General features: G+C 48.4%; 4 protein-coding genes across 4 annotated transcripts; 2 read left to right on the top strand and 2 right to left on the bottom strand.

Annotated features, from left to right (window-relative positions):
• Positions 1-362: 362 nt before the first annotated feature.
• On the bottom strand, positions 363-1,591 carry LOC111076314 (52 kDa repressor of the inhibitor of the protein kinase-like). The gene is made up of 2 exons (XM_022370061.2): positions 977-1,591; positions 363-918 (listed from the first exon to the last, which is right to left on the bottom strand). The coding sequence occupies exons 1-2, from the start codon at positions 1,441-1,443 to the stop codon at positions 480-482; spliced, it is 906 nt and encodes a 301-aa protein (XP_022225753.2). The 5' UTR covers positions 1,444-1,591; the 3' UTR covers positions 363-479.
• LOC111076311 (dymeclin) lies at positions 1,573-4,399 on the top strand. The gene is made up of 5 exons (XM_022370057.2): positions 1,573-1,961; positions 2,036-3,233; positions 3,314-3,811; positions 3,874-3,996; positions 4,069-4,399. Exons 1-5 carry the CDS (start codon positions 1,819-1,821, stop codon positions 4,216-4,218), a joined length of 2,112 nt encoding a protein of 703 aa, XP_022225749.2. The 5' UTR covers positions 1,573-1,818; the 3' UTR covers positions 4,219-4,399.
• A 4,120-nt stretch (positions 4,400-8,519) lies between these two features.
• On the bottom strand, positions 8,520-9,322 carry LOC111078296 (kunitz-type serine protease inhibitor nigrescinin-6). The gene has a single exon (XM_022372902.2). It carries the CDS (start codon positions 9,214-9,216, stop codon positions 8,854-8,856), a length of 363 nt encoding a protein of 120 aa, XP_022228594.1. The 5' UTR covers positions 9,217-9,322; the 3' UTR covers positions 8,520-8,853.
• Positions 9,323-15,764: 6,442 nt separating this feature from the next.
• LOC111078302 lies at positions 15,765-20,182 on the top strand. The gene is made up of 2 exons (XM_022372908.2): positions 15,765-19,299; positions 19,356-20,182. Exons 1-2 carry the CDS (start codon positions 15,830-15,832, stop codon positions 20,113-20,115), a joined length of 4,230 nt encoding a protein of 1,409 aa, XP_022228600.2. The 5' UTR covers positions 15,765-15,829; the 3' UTR covers positions 20,116-20,182.
• Positions 20,183-20,323: the final 141 nt, after the last annotated feature.

Below are 20,323 nucleotides of genomic sequence, written 5' to 3'. Positions count from 1 at the left end.
TACATATATGTATATTTGTACATTCGAATACTATCCCCATTGGGCAAGGGAGCGGAGATTATTTAAATTTCCATGACACTTTGTGTCCGTCGGACGACATTAAAACATTTTAAAACATTAAAAAAAAGACAAACGTTCATTAACAAATAATACTTAAAAGTACCTTACATTAATCTATCTGGTTATTGGAGCTTACTTTCCTGCGACCATTCAATTCGCTTTATGAATTAAAAATAATCATTTCCATGAACAGCTTCCTCTAAACGCAATTCTGATTCGGAATGGTTGGTAATTACATTAAGACTTATTTAGCTAACAAACAAATGTTTAAAATTTAATATGTGTATCCTTGTAATCCCATGATGCTTTGCAGGCTCGATTAAAGTCGTTCGTGTTTATGGTGACTCTATTTTTGTGTAATTGTGATCCAAGTTGGTCGTATCGACAGTAGCAGAACAGATCGAGCTGTTGGCTGTACGCTAGGTGTAATTGTGATCCGTGTTGGTGGCATCAATGACCTCAAACAGATTGTGCATGGTCGACACTGGTGCCGCCGAATCCCCAAGCTGGCCAGTCTGCATCGATCCGGTTGTGGTTGCCTTCCGCTCGCGGGCCTCCCAGTACTGCATTGTTCTCACAGAGGGCAATGGGTAGTTCTTGCTTAGCAGCATGTTGTAGACACTCCTGCTGGCCGCATACAGACTATGCGCTTCTATTAGATCCGTCCTGGGCCACACGATACGTCTGTCGTTCTGAATCTTTTCGATTTGGGCCGTGGAGAAGATCTGCTCCAAATTGCCTACAAGCTGTCCATAGCGCTCATTCGAGTTGTCCAGCTGCCGCTGCAGCCTCTCCATGTCCCTCTCACTGGTCTGGATGGACAGATTCATTTTGAAGTTGTCGCGTTTCAGTTCGGTGCTGCAAGAACAGGGAAATTAGAGTTGAATACAACATGATGGGTAGGTCGGAGCCATACTTTTCCCTTTCCAAGACCTTCAAGTACGCATCGGCGTCCACCACCTGCACTTGCATACACCCCTCCGCTGGCAGCTCCTCGAAGTCGTAGTCGCTGTCCGTCTCCTCTGGCTGTTCCTTGGCCGGCTCTTCCTGGTATTCCGCCAGGAGAGTTTTCTCCCTCGCCGCTGTTAGCTCCAAGTGCTCCTCAACGATTCCCAAATCGATATCCTCGTGCGAGTGCACGCTGGGCATAGCCTCCAGCCTCAGTTTCAGGGGCGTGTGATTGCCATCGAATCGCGAATCCCTTTCGAAATCCTCCATTTCAAAGTGCTTCTGGCATACGCGCTCCACTTGGTAATTGATGCCGTCCGCGCGGCGGCAGAAGAGTGTCCACTGGCGGCGCAGCTCGGGATCGCGGGGAAATTTGAACGAGCGCTGGCGGCTCCCTGTCAGGTTGGTCATGCAGTCGTCGACGGCGCAAAACATATTCGCTATTCGTTTTGCTATTCAAGCTGATTTTCTTTGCGATTTTTAGTTGCACTCTTTTGGGCACCAGTGACGTCAGCTGACGAGCAGTGTTGGGCAACGCGCGGACAGTGCTGGGAAGCGTAGCCGGCGGAACGTCAAAACCATATGAAAAAAACCATAAAAAAACACTCCACAAATGGGTGACGTGCCCGTGCCACCAACATCGACAATTGTTATTATATTTTGTTAACTGGAAAGGGCCAAGCAGTCGTTGGCCAGCTAAATCAAATGCAGTAGACGCCTCCCCGAGCAGTGAGCACACCAGATTGATTGTTTGTCGCTAGTGGCGACAGGGACAGGGAAAGGGACAGGTCGCACGCACGACAGAGAAGAATGGGCATCAACGTCAGCCGGACGGCGGACCTGGGGTCCAACGAGTGGCTGCAGCGGTTCGTTGGGCGACACCACATTGCCCACGACGACGAGGCCTTCTGGAACGGACTGCTCAACTACAACATTGTGTTGCCGGAGAACAGGTGCGTACTGGCTGCGTGCTGGAAGTATGTCAACGTCATCAAGTCGTCTGGCTAACGTTTCTACGGTTTTTCAGCCAGGATCAGCTTAACCTGGACAGCCGGCTGGAGACGCTGTGTCAGTCGTTCATCGGTAACAATCTGAAGACGGGTAACTTTGGCTCCCTGGTCACTGTGTTCCTGGAGAAGACCAGCGAGCTGCTGTCGCTGTCTGACCAGGAGAGCAACATGCATGTGTGGCAGACATTCAACGCCCTCTTCATCATTCGCAGCCTGGTCAAGTACATCAATGAGACGGGCTCTGAGTTCCAGCTGCTGCAGCATTTCGAGGCGCTGCCCAGCGCCGAGCTTGTGCAGGCGGCCGTTGAGCTGCAGCAACAGACGCCGGCGGAGAGTGCCACCATTGCCATCGAGGCGACGGAACAGGCGGCGGCAGCCGCTGCCGCCGCCGCCTCAGCACCCGTGTACGTGGACGGTGCCAAGTTCGAGACCTTTATTGACGCCTTGGTGAACCTGATCGTGGTGATACCCGTCAAGGAGTTCACCTACCACCTGCACCTGGAGGCCGTCAACATGCTGATCACGCTGCTGTCGGTGCATCTGTTTGCGCAGCAGCCCACGGATAAATCGATCGTCTTTCGCACGGCATTCAAGTGCCAGCACGCCAACGTGTTAATGTCGGCACTGCTGCACTTTGTGGCGCGCATGGTGGAGGTGCCGCATACCATGTTCGGGTCCAGCTCGGCGGGCTCCTTCGTCTTTGGCATCGCTGAATCGCTGCTTTCCATCTTCACGTTCCGCAAGCAGCAGGATGTGCTGAAGGCGAGCAGCGCCGTTGGCGGAGAGCTCTCGCAGCAGTTTCGCACCCACTATCCGCTGGCAAACCAGAGCCTACTGCTCATCCTCATACTGACGAATCACTGCACGGCACAGGAGAATGCCTATCGCGCCAGCCTCTTTGGCTGCGCCGATTCCAAAGACTCGCCCAAGCAGGGAACGGTGTCCTTCCAGATAGACTTCTCGGCCGTGTACGAGACATTGTGCCGCATTGTCACCATTGACCAGGCCACGCTGCTGCTCTATCTGCTGCTCCATCGGAACGAGCGCTTCTACAGGTTCGTCATGCAGCAGCAGGACCTGGAGCAGTTGGTCATACCCATTCTGCAGACCCTGTACAATGCCCCCGACAGCAACTCCCATCACATATACATGTCACTGATTGTACTCCTCATTCTGAGCGAAGACGAGGGTTTCAACAAGAACGTCCACACGATTGTATGTTTGAACAGCCTGCCATTGCTCCCCCCCCATCCCCTCCCATCTTATCCGTGTGCTATTTCTATATTATTCCACAGATGCTGAAGAATATCACGTGGTACACGGAGCGCACCATATCGGAGATATCGCTGGGCGGCATCCTCATCCTGATCGTCATACGCACCATACAGTACAACATGCTGAAGATGCGCGACAAGTACTTGCACACCAATTGCCTGGCGGCCCTGGCCAACATGTCCGGTCACTTCCGCGCCCTGCATCCATATGTGGCGCAACGCTTGGTCTCGCTGTTCGAGACACTGGCGCGCAAACATACGCGGCTGGATGCCCAGCTAAAGGAGCCTACCGACAGCGCCGTGTTTGTCAATGTGGCCACTACGGCCGAGGACATGCTGCAGGATCTGGGCGTACTGGAGGAGGTGCTGCGCATGGTATTGGAAATCCTCAACTCCTGCCTTACAAATCAGCTTGTGTACTGTCCGAACCTGGTCTACACGCTGCTGTACAAGCGCAGTGTCTTTGAGGGCTTCCGCAGTCATCACGCCTTCCAGGATGTCGTTCAGAACATCGATATGGTTAGCTATCCTCGTTGGAAAATTTATTAATTGGCAAATTAATTATCTTTCTGCCTTTGCAGGTTGTGGGCTTCTTCTCGTCGCGTTTGCAGCGCGTGCAAGAGCAGCACGGCGAGCTGGGTGTTAGCGAGGTGCTCGAGGTGATATCGAAGGGTGCCAGCCAATGGTCCAGCGATCGGCTGAGGGTAAGTGAGCCTTTAAGCTAATGGTAGTGAGATATGTGGCCGTAATGCGCTTTTATTGCTTGTTATTTGCAGAAGTTTCCGGATCTTAAGTTTAAGTACGTTGAGGAGGATGCACCCGAGGAGTTCTTCATTCCATATGTCTGGACGCTGGTCTGCAAGTATGGCTGCGTGCATTTTAGCTCGGAGAGCATAAAGAGCGTCACCACGGACATTGCCTGCTAATATTTGTCCTCCCACGTACACTCTTCGTCTTCGTCTTCGCTTCTCCCTCTCCACGGAGCATATCTGATCTATTTGTATGCCATCTACTAAGACAGAGCCTGGCTCGCACCTATGTATGCCTAATGCACTAATTCAAGCCAAAAAGGTCACACTGTTATATCGAAACAAACAAACAAACAAACAAAACGAAGGACACATCTCGAACGTTGACGATAAATGGAAACGAAGCTAGACAAGCGATCTAATGATAATACCTAGAGCTAGTAACGCTAATATTATGTTTGCTTATCCGGCAATCCAATCGGAAATTGTTCAAGTTAATACCTAAATGGCATAAACCACATAACACATGATAATATTTTGCAGCGCTAACAAACGGGAGAGCATACCTATGGAAGAAGTTTGGCGGGCAGCAACGAATGCAATAACAAAGCATATACACATATTGAAGATGAGGAATATATATATATATATATATAGAATATATTTACATTGTGTATGTTAGTCTATGGATAATGATATATATATATTATTGTATTTAGCAATTGAAAAAAGTCGATAAATTATATAATAACTAAAGTTTATCATTCTCTATCTTGCTGTATTTATTTCTCTATCAGCGCTTGGATAAGATACAATTTGGCTGTCAAATCTTAATTGTGTCACCAAAATTGTCTTATCTTCGAGTAGAAAGTATTTCTATTCCAATAAAGTCCCATGTTGCGTATGAACAGATAAAGTTGTCAACCCTCACGTTGGATTGTTACTGCAAAGTCTGAGGAACAATCAGTGGCACAGTGAGGACAATAATTCCATGAACGTACTAAATACTTATTATACAAACTATTACAAGTATTTGGAATTTATTGAGTGAAAATAAAATGGCAGAAAATTAATTTAAAATATTTAAAGTGTTTAATGTGTCAATAAATTAGGTACGAACGTCAGGCGAATGTGTGAATAGTAAAATAGTTTCGATGGTTCTCCATAGTATCATAATATTGATTGGTTAAAATTATATTCGTTGATAAAACAAATTCAATTTCCACAAACTGTCTGCGTAAAAAAAGAAAAAATGTATCTGTACGATAAACTCCCACGCAATCCTAGCTCCAGGTGACGATACCTTTTGGAAATTCTGATATTAAACTGCTTAGGCATATGTTAGTAGATTGATTCCTTTGAAAATAATATATATGTTTATTTATTGGTTTATTCTGTAGAAATGGTGAACATAATAGGCAAACAACATGCTGTACATAAATATACGAGTATTCTGAAAATAATGGGCATTGTGTATACGCAGAGTGTACCCTACAAATATTTGAAGCTCTCTTTTTGCTGTCTTATTTTTTTGTTTTGTTATTGCATTTCATTACTCATCGGTGTATCGATGCCATACCGTTTGCCTGTTTGCGCTTGATTATGCATATTTGCACTATCCACGGCAGCAGTAACAATTACAATGGGGCCCCCCGTCTTGTTTATTGCTATGCATGTTTCCCACCACCCCCCCACCAGCAGGCCCCAACCAGCACCACTAACAGCCACAACAACAAGAAAAACAAAGAACTGACTTTTAATGCCAGCCTGACGTCAAAGTTCGTTGACTTTGGTTGTTGTCGGGTGTCGGTTGTGTCGTTGTCGCCGCTTCAACATAGACACAAGCCCATCGAAAGGTTAGGCATGCGGCAGGGTGTCGGCTAGTGGGTGCTTTTGGGTCGAAGAGTATTTTGTTATGCTCACGCAAAGGGCATATGTAAAGGATTTCGATCATAATGCAAAGTCGAGTCTAACAGTCCTTAATCCTAAATTCAGCTACGTAATTCAGCATTGAAATAGAAATTTACTGATCGTCGCACTGGGGAAGAGTACCCATAGTTCTGCAGGTCCAAGCAGTGCTTTCTGAATTTTGCATTTTTATTTGCATTGTGGTCGGCCGACTTGGTTGCCGTTGCACTTTTGTCCAGCTCTCCGTCGTACGTGCCTCAAATAAATAAGTTCGAACTGCAGGAAATCAAAAATAAAAATGGTAAAAAGGAAGAAAAACCCAAAGCAAACATTCATGTTGAATGGTATAGCTAATAAAATGCGTTTACTGTAGCTGCCGCTGCAGAAACGCGGAAAATGTGTTATTGTGAATTTTCATGGCATGTTGCCGCACTGTTGCAGTTGCAGTTGCCCGCGTGCGCCTAGCGCATTTTAATTAATTTCTATCCCACAACAAATAGCGAAAATTGTTCAAATTTCTTTTGCCGCTCATTTTGCCATTAATTTTGCCATGCTGGCTGTGCCGCTCACTGGCTTTGTTGCAATTTTAGCTACTGGTGCCTGCCTGCTTCTCAGGGGATGTGCAGGTGTTATTGACTTTTTATAACCATTTGGATCTGGCCAATTACTTCTGTACGTATTCCTATTCCTGCTGCTACTGTTTTCCACAATTAAATGAATTTAAATTCCATTCTATTGAATTCGCTGCGTTGCCCAACTTGCAGCGCAGAATTTTCCAGAAGCTTTGCCAACAGCCAACAGCAAAATATTGCGCATGCGCCGCTCGATTGAAGCGAGCTTCCCTCCGCTCCACGCAGCTCACTTTACCACCCCCCTGACCAGACCGCAAATTGTTCAGCAAATTTCAACAGATGTAAAATGTCTGTGGCCCATTGATTGGAGCCCATTATGACACACATTTTGTTATGGCGAAGAGGAAGAAAAAAGTAGAAATAATTAGGAAAAGAATAGCCTACCAAGCGCCCACTGAGAATGGTTTACATATAGCAGCGGGCTGGGTCCTAAATACAATACAAATCAAGTTACTTCTGGCATGTTCTGATGTACATAAATAAATAAATATTGATAGACAGAAATAGATAGACACAACTTTAGCTGGATTATATTGGATTATTTTTTTATTCTTATGGGTTTACGTGTATGACAATTATGTGCTATGTTTTTAAGTGATTCCATGGAATTCCCACCAGGGTATCAAATTAAAGTTAGAGCTGTAGCAGCTGCCGGTCCAGTCGCCGGTTGAGGCGTTGAGGTGTTGCAACTCAGTTACGCTCAGTTCGATTCAGTTTTGGATCAGTAAAGCCCGCATTTTCGTGTTTTGTTTTGCTGAGCGGCTTTAGGTCATTGATCCAATAGGTTGTTTATAAATACAAAACCTATATACTATGTGTGTACGAGTTTGTACGTGTGCAGCTGGCCCGGCCCGCACATTAAAGGTTCAAATTGGAAATTTGCCCAAGCCCAAGCCCAACCCCAACCCCAGCGGCAGCATTTGCCCTCGCTTAGGTCTTGCTTCAGCGACTTTGTCTCAAAAATTATGCATATTTATTGAATTAGATTTGGAGTCACTTATTTCTTTTTTTCTTTGTTTTTTTTTTTTTCTCTCTTTTGGTTTATTGCCAATCGATTTAACATAAATTCGCACCTTTCAATTGTTTATGTTTGCCTGCCTTGCCGTCCGCTTGGCCAGGCCGTATCTGTGCGTATTTTTACCGCTGACGCAGATCGTAGTGGTTTACCTAGACCCAACTGGGAATCCATTGACGTGGTCTAGTCATCTGTCTCTCCATGTGACCTTTGCAGCCATTTGATCTTGTTTGTTCATTTGTTGTTTGTCGAACGATCGATCGATCGATCAATCGATCGTTTGAGTGCTGGCCCGCATGAATGGGGGGGCCCAGTTTTGCATTGAGAGACTGAGACTGGACTTGGCTTGGGCCATTTCCAAGTGAAATCTATGAAAGTGGAGCCGCATTGAATGATTTTTGCCTCTGGCAAAGGCAAAGCGGTCGCCTCTCAGTTGCAAACAATGTGAGGCCGCAGACACGGAATTCGCATCTGTTTATGTTTGGTAGTGAAGGCATAAATAAGTATTCAATGAACTGGTTTTCTATCTTTAGCTTGGATAATTTCTAGAAGAGTCTAGAAGAGCAGCCTGCACTTCATTTTGAAAGATTGGACTTTTTAAAATGCAAATTTATAAGCATTAATTACGTGGCCTAATGAACCGGAAGAATATTAAATTAAATATAAATAAAGATATATGTATAAAAATATATAAAAATATATTTAATTAATCGATCTACAACACACACTTTCTGATGAAAATTAGACCTAAAATCATAGAATTTGCCATGGATTTTTAAGCACATTTCAGTGAGATATAAACTCCTTCCAGGTAAATACTTATGCAGTCCTTGTACCATTGGGTCAATATTGCTTGGGGTGATTGCATTTCTTCTTCATAAAATTGTAAAACCTTTTTTGCAAATTCAGTTTTGTATAAAACTCTTTATTTCATGATGAATCAATTTGATTTGTTTTATCACAATAACTTAAGCTCTAGGTTCGGTTCGGTGGTGTTGTACACCATCGCCGAAAGTACAAAATAAATGGATCAATGACAGAAACTATATAAATATTACGTAGTACAGAAGAGTTAATCGAATTGATTAAGTTTATGATGTGTATGTGTATGTGGATTAAAGTAAATGCTGCCTTTGGTTCGCTACTTTGCAGAGCTCGAAAGAAAAGCAGTCGCCTTTGGCAACACATCGACCAGATTGGCCGATCAGCAGTAGCTCCAGCTCCAGCTCCATCTCCAGCTCCAGATCCTGGTGACCCCTACATTCCCTCGCAGGTGGACATGCAGTCCTTGTAGCTGGAGAAATTGTTCTCGTTGCCATCGCAGCCACCGAACTTGAACTCCACGCACTTCTTCTGCTCGGGATCGTAGCGCCAACGGGGTATGAGGGCCCGACAGACGCCCTTGCGTGCGGGCATCAGGCAAAACTGCTCCGGATGCGTGTTGCGGCCCGTATTGGCCACATCGTCCAACGAGATGGCATCAAAGAAGTCGCTCACATCATCGTACAGATCCATGGGGCGGCCCTCGCTGACTCCCGTTCCGGCCAGCAGCAGCAGTCCCAGCACCAGCACCACACTGGTCACCTCCATCGCTCTCAGTAGTCGCCCCTGTTCGCACATTTTACACACGTTTTACTCAACGGAACTCAACTGAACTCGGTCTCTCTCTCTTTCTTTCTCACTTGTTCACCTGGCGACTTGTGGCACGCAACTGGTTGCATCGCAGGTTCGACATTTGGTTTTATACGACGGCCTGTGACATGGACTGGCGGCAGATCGTCAGCGTCAGCGTCACGACTGGAGAGTCACTTGGAGTGGAGCTTTCAATTTGGCACCTAAGCCGCTCTCTAGCACTTGGCGTTGCCAGATATTTACAGAGGAGAATCGCTGGTAACGGTTACTCAGTGTTGATTAGCTTTTGCAGTGGATCTTTCGATTTTACTCCGAAGCTTTGTTACTCAGTGATGTTAATCGCCTGCCAGGTGTACGTATCTTTGTCTGTTCTGATATTTAACACGTTTCTGTACTACAATCGCAGAGATCGAGAGCCATTAAACCTGCTGCTGCTGCTGTTCCTTGGCTGATCTCGGTGCCGACGGTAGACGGGTAATAAAATAAACAATTTTATTGCTGTTGACTCATTTGAGAATTGTCTGTCTGGCTAGAGGTAAACGCTGGAGCTGCAAAGGAAAGCAAGAGTCAGTGTCGGCGGCATTAATTTGTGCAATTGCCCCACGACTAGGAACGGGACGGAGTCGTACCCGGAGTCAGAGTCTGCGTGGGGCCTCAAGGTAACGCATAAGCAGATGAACACAGTGTTGATGATGATGCCAGAATGTGCTGCAGCCAGAAAGGAGCGGAAGGAGCCGCCGTAGCCAGAGTTGGAGCTGTAGCAGCATTTGTGGCCATGATAAAAATTGCATGAGCTTGCACTTGGCATTTTATGCTGTTGCCTGTTGCCTGTTGCCCGTTGCCTGCCGACTGTTTTGCTGGAGGGTGTCGGCCAGTCAGACGCGCGCGCTCTCCCAAGTTGCAGTCAAATTTTCATTTTTCCGCTCACGTACCTCGATTAAATTCTCATTTTGGTCATAATTTTCCAGTTTTTACGTTGGCTCCGTTGGCCCTAAATTGCTCCACGGCTCTCTCTGGGACTCACTCACTCTCCTCTCTCTCTCTCTCTCTCCCTATCTGAGTCTGACTGCGTCTCTAGTTGGCTACGTTCTTTATGTGCGTGGCCCATCGAAGACATCAAGTTCTCTGTCGGCGAATACATTTGGAAAATTAAAAGTTTTCCTTGGCCCCCCCCGTCACGGCCTGGCTCGGCTCGGCTCAGCTCAGCTCAGCATCGGTATTGTTGGCCCCACTCTGCCACATAAATCAATTTGCAGCGTGCAAGTTTTATTATCGCTGCATAAATCCGTTAACAAGGACCAGCCACCTGATGCAAACTCCCAAGCCAAGTCCGTATCCGGTATCCGTTTTCCTGGAAATCCTGGCTAATTCAGCGGCTCGCACGCATCGACAAGCGAATTCCCATTGAGCATTGAACGCTGTCAGAGACAGCCAACCACAAAAGGAACTTTTGCGCGTAATAAATTGATAAATAGTCAGGACACATCTGCAGGCCACACCACTCATGGGGCAGCCCCAACGCCCCCACAGCATGCAACGGATTATTGTGTAACAAGCTGGAAAGTTGTCTTCTGCGTACTTCGAGTAGAGATACTCTTCCAACTTATAATGCAGCTTTAGTGTGGAAGGCGGAAATTTATATTGGTGAATACCGAATACCGAAGATCACATGCCAGAATTCGTGCCTCATTTACGCTGCTCCCCAAAGTACTGACAGATCGACTGCTAATGGTAATTGTTCAGCAAATTTCTAAAATGTTTCGCCCGTGACTCGTTGTTAGAGCCAACAAATATGCAATAGATGCATTTCGGGCGCCTTTTTTATTTAATTTCTGGCCGGCAACATTCGCTGCTAATTGCTTATAATTAACTAAATGACAGCCCGGACCTGAACTTGGACCCGGACGTGCCCGGCCACTTCATCTGTAGCTCATAAAGCAATCACATGCACTTGCACAACTATAAAAAAAACGAACTTTCTGACTGGCTCCTTGGCTCGCCTGCCTCTTGGTCTCTTGGACATGTTTTCTTGTCCTTCCGACAGCCACTTCCTCTAGTACTTTTTTTTTTTGGGTGGGTCGTCATGCTATTGCCATTACCCTAGCCTTTACTACTTTGCAACATTTCCTTTTGCGACTTCTTTCGCTCGCTCGCATTTTTTCACCCAACTTTTGGCAATTTTCCATATGCAACACGCAACAGACGTTTTTATGTTTTCACTGTGCGCCGCCCATAAAAAAGAAACAGTCAGAAGGCATTCGGCAGTGCAGAGGAGAAGGCTCTGCCGTGGTCGTGGTCCATGGGTCCATGGGTCCATGGGGTAGCATCAACAGTTTGCCGCGCAGTTGCGTGGGGCAGACCAGAGAATGGAAGTCAATTATCGAATTAATTTAGTTATCCAGTGTCCGGCTACGGACCGAACGGGATGAGCCTGGAAATGGTTACATTTTCACTTCATTCACGTCATAACTGTGAATGGGAATGACTAGAACGGGTGGGGTGGGGGTGACTGCTGCTGGCCAGAACGGAATTCAAATTGTTTTTCCGCCAGAAAGCTGCGGCTGGATTGTGCAATTAATTAAATTACTCGGCAAAATGAAATTTTTGTCACTGCCAGCAATTGGTAGCCCACACAGAGATTCCCAGTGCCCCTCTCCCATCCCATATCCATATCCAGCTCCCTTCTGCGCACTACCTTGGCCATATATGTATGGTAATTGATGTGTTAATCCGCATATTGACAGCGGTTATTGCGGTAGCTTTATGGAAATATGCCCCTGAGCCAGGCGCCCGGACTCCAGGCCGCCGGGCCGCTGTTTGGCATTTCGCGGACCTGTTAAAAGGATTTTGTGTGATGCATTTCCTGGCGGCGTATTCTGCCAGGCACTGGCTAAGTAATTTAATTACATTGCTGACGCAATATTGATCGCAATATTGTTTATTGGCCAGAGGACGTTGAAGCATTTTGCCTGCCCTTAAACCCCTCTCCCCCGGGCAATTTTTCGCTAATCTGTGTTGCATATTGAAATTTGACATGCTTTGTGATCCCATCTTATGTACTGGTTCGCCCAGTAAGCCCTTATGCCTGTGAATAAAAGAGGTTTTAGTTTTATTGCAAAAACAAATCCAAAAATATACTTTAAAAATTTTATTTTCTATAGAAAATCCAGCATTTACTTACCATTCCACATGCCTCTTTCTGTTCATATATTTGAATAGGAAGGCTTCTTCTCAACTGCATTGTCTATGCGAGGCTTCCTTTGTGGGTTCGTTCTCATGTTTTTTTAATCTGATCAATTGGCGTGGCATCGTGTCACATAAATTCTGACAATTTTAAGAATGCACAAAATACACTAAATTTGTTGGTTGTTTGCCTCTCGAGCTGTCTCCTTTTGCCTTGAAATAGACGACACTTGTGGCCAAGGGGATACCAGGCTGGGCCTGGCTTCTGTATCCTGGGTCCCAGCTCCACGTCTGTTCATCTCAACACCTTGGTAAATGAAAAGAAATTGCCAAGCAGCGGGCAGGACAAGAAGTCTGGCTGGCTGGCTGGCTGGCCATCGATGTTCCTGTTGATGCAGCACGTGCTGTTGTCTCTACTATATATCCGAAACCCAACAAGGACCTGGACCTGGACCCAGACCAGGACCAGGACAACATACTTCAATGCAATTGCATTTAAATCAGTTGGCCGTGTGCTCGTGCGTTGTTTTTCCAAAGTCCTTCGTTCGTGTGTTGCCGCCGTTTGCTCTGCTCTGCTCTGCTCTGCTCATAAATTATGCAAAATTTTTCCAGCCAGCCAAACCGTCTCTCTATATCTCTGTGCGGCTTGTGCGCCATTTGTTCATTTCGAGACCAATAAAATGAAGCGTTTGAAAGTTGTAAATAAGTTCCTGCCATTCGGCGTGTCTGCCTCGTGCCTCGTGCCCCGTGCCCGTGCCGTCTGCGGCTCGTAAACTGTCCGACAGCATTTTGTCAGTAATTTTCTATTTGCGACTGCCGCTTAATGAATTGCTTGTGTGCGACTTGCTGCATATGCATAAGCAGCTAAAATTTGTTTATAGAAATTACATTTAAATAAGTTCATTCCCTGACCCAAACCGAGGCTGCGTTCGCGCCCTCTCTCCCACCACTCCTCTGTCAGCCTGCTGCCCGCTGGCAAAAATGCAATAATAATGGAACTAAGAACGTTATACACAATATATACAATGCGACTAAAAGATACCCGGCACTCGTATTTATTATTGGACACTGTTTGTTGGATGTAGGATTCCCACGATGACTAAAGATGTTCGCAAGCATACTTTCAATGTACATACATATATTTTCCATCTGTTCTTTTCGAGTTTCGGTGAGTAGGTACAAGCTTACAAGCTTACAAGCAGTGTGGATCGTAAGAGCGCGCTCTCAGCGAGCTCTGTGAAGGAGAACGGCGACTGGCTGTTAAGCTGGGGTGTTAACAGCGCTGTTGCTCTGTTCCAGCTGGCTGCCCTGAACAGTCTCACAACAGATGAAATAAGTTGATATAAGCATGAAACATTAGAAAAATCCATCGATATACATATGTAGCTTGTACTTTTGTAGTTAGTCAGATATACCCTTTTAGTCTGCATGCATATGTTTGATGGGTATAAAAAGTTTCGCTCCTTCTTTGTCGCTGGGTAACATAATATTTTACTCAGAGATCGTAGAAACAGGGAAAAAAATACAAATAAAAAAACAAAAAAAAAAAGAGAAGGAAATTTGTTTGGACATGGGACAGCTGTAAAATGGGAATAGAAAAAACAAATGAAATGGCTCGTGCCATGTCATGTCCTGTGATGCACGAGTCCAAGGATGCGCTCGGTGTTCTTTTTTTCTGCCTCTGCCTCTTCCTCTCCCTCTCTGCTGGGCGCTCCTTTGTCATGTCGCTGGCTATCCTCCCATTCTCCCATTCTCCCATCCTCCCATGGCTCCCCTTTGTGCAGTCTGCCTGACAAGGCAAACGAATAGAGGCATAAGTAGGAATCGCTGTAATATTTGCCAGGCAACATCCAAAGTGCTGCCGACGGTGAGGGACTGGTCCGGGTCGCCCCCCCCCCACACAAAAACTTTAAGCCAAGACAATGCTACATAATCGAAAAACAACAGAAGGACACAGAGAGCTAAGTCCGCGTGAATTATGATGGATTTCAACCAGAGCAGTGAGCTGAGTTTTTCTTTGGCTGAGATAAGAAGATGCAACAGATAATTGGGAGGACAGGAGCTCATTTCTGAATAAGTGAGGCATTAGATAAAATATATAAAGAAATTATAGATGACAGTATTTCAATTTAGTGATTTAATATTATTTAATATCTTTTTATTTATATTTTATTTTTATTGGTAATTGTTTAGTAGTATTTTTCCATTAAAGTAATTTCCACAATTGCAGCACCAGAATCACATATTTTTGATGCTCGGCTCTCCTCGATAACTCCTAAAAATTATCTTGGAAAATGCTGTACAGAAGGGCGCTGTCTGCCACCCACTTGGGGACACTTTTCACTAAAAATTAAACACAATAAATTCAGTTTTGCCCCATTCATAGTTTTGTTCAGCGGATTAGAGAGCGGCCTGAGGTGGCAGGGGAGCACCAGCCAAGCCGCAAAAACTTTTAATCAGAGACGAACGCGTTCGGAGCGCGCTAATTACATTAGTTTGGTGGTGGTGGTGGTGGTGGTTGGCGTTGCTTATGGAGCTCATGGAGCTCATGATGCTGCAAGTGTGCCGTGCCGAATGTTTGATTATTTTCAATTATTTCGAGCCGCACATTGTCCTCACTCTGGCATTGACAATGTGGCAGTACGTAGGACGCGATATGATAGCACCCACACAGCCACACACACACACACGCTCATGCATGGGCGGAGATGGCGACAGGCACGGGGGAGAAGGAAATAGGAAATGTTATTGTCGCTGCTCAAAACCCCAACCCCATTCCCACTCCCACTCCCATTCCCATTCCCCTCCAACCCCATTCCGATTCCGATTCCATTTCCATTTCCCGCCATCGCTTGCGAAAGTTTTGGTATAAAACAAAAATCTGATTTACATGGGAGAGGAAACAATGCTGCAGCTGATTGTGTGTGTGTGTGTGTGTGTGTGTGTGTGGGTGCTCTGGTGGAGCTGTGGTAAAATCATTTACATCCATTCAAGTGTGTGCGTGTGTGTTGTTGCAACAAAGAACATTTCATGTTGAACAGATGTCGGAAGCCGCCGGCGCAGCCGTCGTACGTGTGGAAAAACTTGACACAATGCAAGCAGCAACCGGAGGGCAATGCAGTGGGGCAGAGGAGCGGCGAGGAGAGGAGAGGAGAGGCTCCTGTGACATTGCCACTCTTATCGGGCCACGTTGTCAAAGTTGTGCGACAATGGCTGCTGCCAGTGCCGTGCATCCAGACACCTGTTGCCACCCCAAGTGGCAAGTGGCAAGTGGCAAGCACTGATTCCAAACAAAAAAAAAACAATCGAAAACCCAATTCAGATCAGGCTGCCTGGGAGACAGAACTTTCCAATTGAGTTTTCTCAGTACTTTTTGTAAGAGTTTCGGAACTGAAACGAATCGACACCAGCTTGGAGGATGATTTTCCTACAGTTCTGGTGGGCTCTGATGGTGCTGAGCGGCACGAACATGCTGCCGGCCGACTCGGAGCAGCCCAGCAGCGAGCAGCTGAGCAGCTTCAAACGGGCCGTGAAGGAGGCACGCGGCCAGATGCAGGACAGCAGCCTGTACCGACCGCCCAGGCACACCATCGACGATATGCTGGCCAGCTTTGCCCGCACCAGCAACGATGAGTCCGAGGACCATGCCATGGCTGAGGCAGCCGACGCCTGGTATCGGGACTTCCAGGCGGGGCTGGCAGTGGGCCAGAAGCAGCCGCGGGCCGTCAGTAAGCAGCAGAGCAAGGACTATGTGAGTAAGTACTTCAAGGAGATGCAGGACACGGAGATAGGCAAGGTGAAGCTCAAGTACAAGGATGCGGCAGCGGCAGCGGAGCCCGTCATGCCACAGTACGAGGCCACCAGTGGTCCCTTCCAGTACGACGGCGGGGGTCTCTCCTCGCTGGACCTCAAGCTGAAGCACGCGCAGGATATTCTAAACGAGCACGAGAAGAGTGGCAGAAAGGATCCCGCATACAGGCCAAAGGAGTACCACAAGAAAGCAGACGTCAACGACGATCTGCCGGAGTTCGGAGACGCCCCCGTGCCGGACGGGGTATATGAGCAAACCTTGTCCCAGCTGGACGCACCCAAGCGGCGGCCCAACAATCTGCAGCACGAGGCCAACTACAAGCTGTCCAAGATCGAGCAGGAGGCCTCCGAGAATGCCCAACGCCCGGCGCGCCCCAAGGGCAGCGACTTGAAGAAGCGCAGCTCCCATTTCGGCTTCAATCCCATGCACGAGATCAAGCTGAAGACGAGCAACCGCCTCATGCTCAAGGGCATGGGACCCTCGCTGCCGAGCAATGCGCTGATTGACAGCCAGCACGCCCGCCTCGTGGACGAGCTGATGAAGCGGCGGGAGCGCAACATGCGACGGGAGCAGCAGCAGCAGCAGCGGCAGGATCAGGATGCGGATTTGGATTCGGATCAGGAACAGAACCAGGAGAGTGACATGAGCGGCGATGAGGAACGGCGGCAGCAGTACGATGGCTTTGGTCCGCTGGCCAACAACATGATGCAGTTTCCGGAGGCTGGCTCCTCCGGTAGCCACCACATGATGGATCTGCCCCAGAGCTACGACTATCGCCTGCCCCCGTACGATCGCTTCCACGCGCTCAGCCAGCGACAGATGCCCAACATGGGCGACTTCTGGATCTCCAATCGCAGGTCCGCTGGGGATCTGGGACGCTGCAAGCGGGAGCACGCCCCGGAGAAGAGCCTGGAAACGATGGCGAAGGTGGCCGTGAAGGAGCCAGGCCCCAAAGCCGAGCAGCTTAAGGAGGGAGCTCAGCCAGAAGTGGCAGAGCGCCACGATGGCGAGATATCTGCAGGCAAGCGGGATGCCAAACAGCAGCCGGAAAAGGAGCAAATTGAAGGCAACGTCGTGGAAAAGCCTGCTGATCCTGGAAAGGTGCCAGTCGAAGCTGAGGCAAAGCTACCCGAGACAGTGAAAGTGGAAACGGACATTGAGGTAAAGCCCACGGAATCTGCTATGGTGCGTGTGGCTCCGAGCGATGCTGCTGCATCTGGCGAGTCCATACTGCAGCCAGAGGTGCCCGACAGTGGCCAAGACGCCGCTGTTAGGGTGGGCAGCGCTGAGGCCAAGCCCACGCCACAGACAGATGGCAGCTCTGATGCCGAGGCTAGCCTGGGGACGCTGGACAAGGCAATCGTCAGCCAAGTCATTGCACAATCTGAACTGGAACAGCCACAGGTTCAGGAGAAGCCTCAGCCGGCAGCCAGCGTGGAAGATTCCGCACTGCAGGAGAACCCCAAACTGAATGTGGAGGAGTCGGTAACGTCCAGGCCGGCTGAGGTTGTCCCCAAGTCTGAGAATGCTGAAGCAGGAGAAGCATCAGGAGCGGCAGTGGCAGTGGCAGCTCCCCTTTTGGCCAATCCCGATGCGGTGGTCAAGCTTATGGCCAAAGAGCTGTCGCAGCATAGCGGCGACAAAGAACGACACAAGCGCCATCTCCATCGCCGACGTCATCGCTGGCTACCCAGGAAGAAGCATCGCTCCAAACGGTCAGTGGGAGAAGAGCAACAGCCCCCGGACTCGCATGATAGAGCCAAGCGCATGGCTGCACCTCTGCTGGATGACTTTGAGGATCACAATGGGAATCGCTTGCGTTTCGGAGACTTGGGAAACGGCCTCCTCATGCCCGATGCCGAGGGGGAAGAACTTGAGGACGAGCCCCAGTATGAGGAGGATGAGGCCAGTCTCTATGATGCTTCCAGCATTCAGATGCCCATGATGAATCAGCGTGCTAACGGTGTTTATCAGATAACGCAGCAGCCGCTGCAGATGCAACAGCAGCAACAGCAGCAGCAGCAACAGCAACAGCAGCATCCGCCACAGCAAACGCCACAACAGCTGCAGATTCATCATCAACCCTCCAATTTCAAGGCCACCTTCAATTTGACTAACTTTTTCAATGAACTGCAGAAGCTTCAAAAGAATCGTCCGTTACAGCAGGAGCAGCAACAGAATCGTCCAGTACAGCAGCAGCAACAGCAGAGCCAACAACAGCAGTCACCGATGCAGCGGCAATACCTTCCACAGCAGCAATACCTTCCACAGAAGCAATACGTTCCACAAAAGACATATGTGCCCAAACAGCAATATCTACCACAACAGCAGAAGACACCGCTACAGACACAACAAAAGCAGCTGCAAATGAAAATGCAAGCACCGCCGCAGATAAAGCAGTCGGCTGTCCACCGCTACTTTGGTCCATTCTTCAACAAGCAGGTGAAGGGCAACATGTTGAGCACAGTGGATCCGTGCATTACGCCCATGGAAACGCCGACACTGCCCATAACTGTGGATCCCAATTGCGTGTCCATTACAACGCCATTTCCGAACGCGCCGACGGAGTCGACTACACCAGGCTTGGGTGAAAGTACAACGGGCATTCCAAGTCCCATGACGAACACTACGGACACACCAGCAAATGGAACAACCTCAGGCGGGGGAGATGTAACGACCGTAGGCGGGGGCGATGCAACGACCGCAGGCGGGGCAGATCAGGAGACAACAACTTCTGGACCTGCTATGCAAAGCGACGATTTCTGCAGCAGTCCCGATGCCGTGAAGTTGAATGTGTCCATCAATGCGAACGTGTGCGGGGATCCGAAGACCAAGCAGTTCTATGGCAACGGATCGATCAACATGCGGCCAGCCTTCGACGAGATGGACAGCGAGCTGATGCTCGATTGGCCGGATGCACCAGAGCGTGAGGGTGACGATGTTTTGCTGGAGAAGGATGATCGCTATGCGCGCGATGCAGCTAGAAACTGGAATGGGGATAAGGAAGAGGATAAAGCCAGTCACAGAAGGTATAACAGATGGGGCAAAGTGCGGGCCAAGGGGAAACCGGCTAAATGGTGAGTAGTGGGAGATTCCCCTATACAAGAGTAAAACATTTGCATTCTCGCGGCAGTTTAAATTCCGAATCCTGTGAGGACAGCTTGGAGAAGCTCATAGCTGGCAAAACATCGGAGGCCATTGTGTCGGCCGTCCTCGAGGCAGTCAGCAATGATCCGGGCATGGACCGACTGCTGGCCGTGCTGGAGCGCAATCGCAAGGGCTGCCACAAGAAGCCCAAGAACTTCTACCAGATCCGCAACGACAAGACGGATCAGTATCTGCAGCAGACGGAGACCATGGTGCGGGACACCATGGAGGCCATTAGCGACATCATCGACAAGCAGGTGCGCCTGCGCTCCTGCATTCCGCTGCGCCCAGATCTAAGCGAGTTCTACGACCTCATCCTGAAGACAATGGACGAGCAGAAGAAGTGCCGCGAGAAGCGTATGGACTCGGTGAGCGGCCTGGCCGACGATTTCAGCGAGGATGTGCGTTTGCTCGATGTGGACAAGATCGATTCACGGTCCCGCATCGTCAAGAAGCTGCTGCGCCAGTACGAGGAGCTGCCCCTGGAGGATCAGCGTGCGGCGGCCAATGTGCGTGACGAACTTCTGATGGATCTCATGTATCTGCGCAAAATGGCAGACTCCGTGGAGCGCACACGGCGCAATGCCAAGCTGCAGGAGGTGCTGCGGCACACCAGCATGGACAGCGTCCTGCAGTCTCGCGTGTCCAGTGAGCTGTCGCCTCGGTTCATCAAGCTGGTGAAGACCGCCGAGCTGTTCAAGGAGGCAGGCGAGCAGCAGGCGAGGGCCTTTGTGGGACTCGAGTAGCAGCTTTTTAATGTTTATTTATTTTGTTTTTGTTCGTTGAGTTTTACTATTAAATTAAATTTGGAAATGTTCATCAATGGAGAACTAATAGACAGTGTTCAGGCAGCAGCCCAAACAGGACAGCAGAGCTGTTAACAGTACAGCGTAACAGTCGTTTTCCGCTCTCCGCTACTTGTCTGTTAGCGCTCTCCGACAGCGCTCTCACGAT

Source organism: Drosophila obscura, unplaced genomic scaffold (assembly GCF_018151105.1).
Source record: "Drosophila obscura isolate BZ-5 IFL unplaced genomic scaffold, ASM1815110v1 contig_25, whole genome shotgun sequence".
Taxonomy (NCBI): domain Eukaryota; kingdom Metazoa; phylum Arthropoda; class Insecta; order Diptera; family Drosophilidae; genus Drosophila; species Drosophila obscura.
The sequence above is the reverse complement of the archived record's forward strand: the minus strand, read 5'-3'. Positions and strand labels throughout refer to the sequence as shown.

What these genes read in the sequence shown, in the direction of transcription:
- LOC111076311 (XM_022370057.2), top strand. Translation starts at nt 1,819, where the DNA reads ATGGGCATCAACGTCAGCCGGACGGCGGACCTGGGGTCCAACGAGTGG. An exon ending in ACAAGAACGTCCACACGATT is followed by an intron (nt 3,234 to 3,313) that starts GTATGTTTGAAC and finishes ATTATTCCACAG; the next exon opens with ATGCTGAAGAATATCACGTG. An exon ending in GGTCCAGCGATCGGCTGAGG is followed by an intron (nt 3,997 to 4,068) that starts GTAAGTGAGCCT and finishes TGTTATTTGCAG; the next exon opens with AAGTTTCCGGATCTTAAGTT.
- LOC111078296 (XM_022372902.2), bottom strand. Translation starts at nt 9,216, where the DNA reads ATGTGCGAACAGGGGCGACTACTGAGAGCGATGGAGGTGACCAGTGTG.
- LOC111076314 (XM_022370061.2), bottom strand. Translation starts at nt 1,443, where the DNA reads ATGTTTTGCGCCGTCGACGACTGCATGACCAACCTGACAGGGAGCCGC. An exon ending in AAGGTCTTGGAAAGGGAAAA is followed by an intron (nt 919 to 976) that starts GTATGGCTCCGA and finishes CTGTTCTTGCAG; the next exon opens with CACCGAACTGAAACGCGACA.
- LOC111078302 (XM_022372908.2), top strand. Translation starts at nt 15,830, where the DNA reads ATGATTTTCCTACAGTTCTGGTGGGCTCTGATGGTGCTGAGCGGCACG. An exon ending in AAGGGGAAACCGGCTAAATG is followed by an intron (nt 19,300 to 19,355) that starts GTGAGTAGTGGG and finishes TTCTCGCGGCAG; the next exon opens with TTTAAATTCCGAATCCTGTG.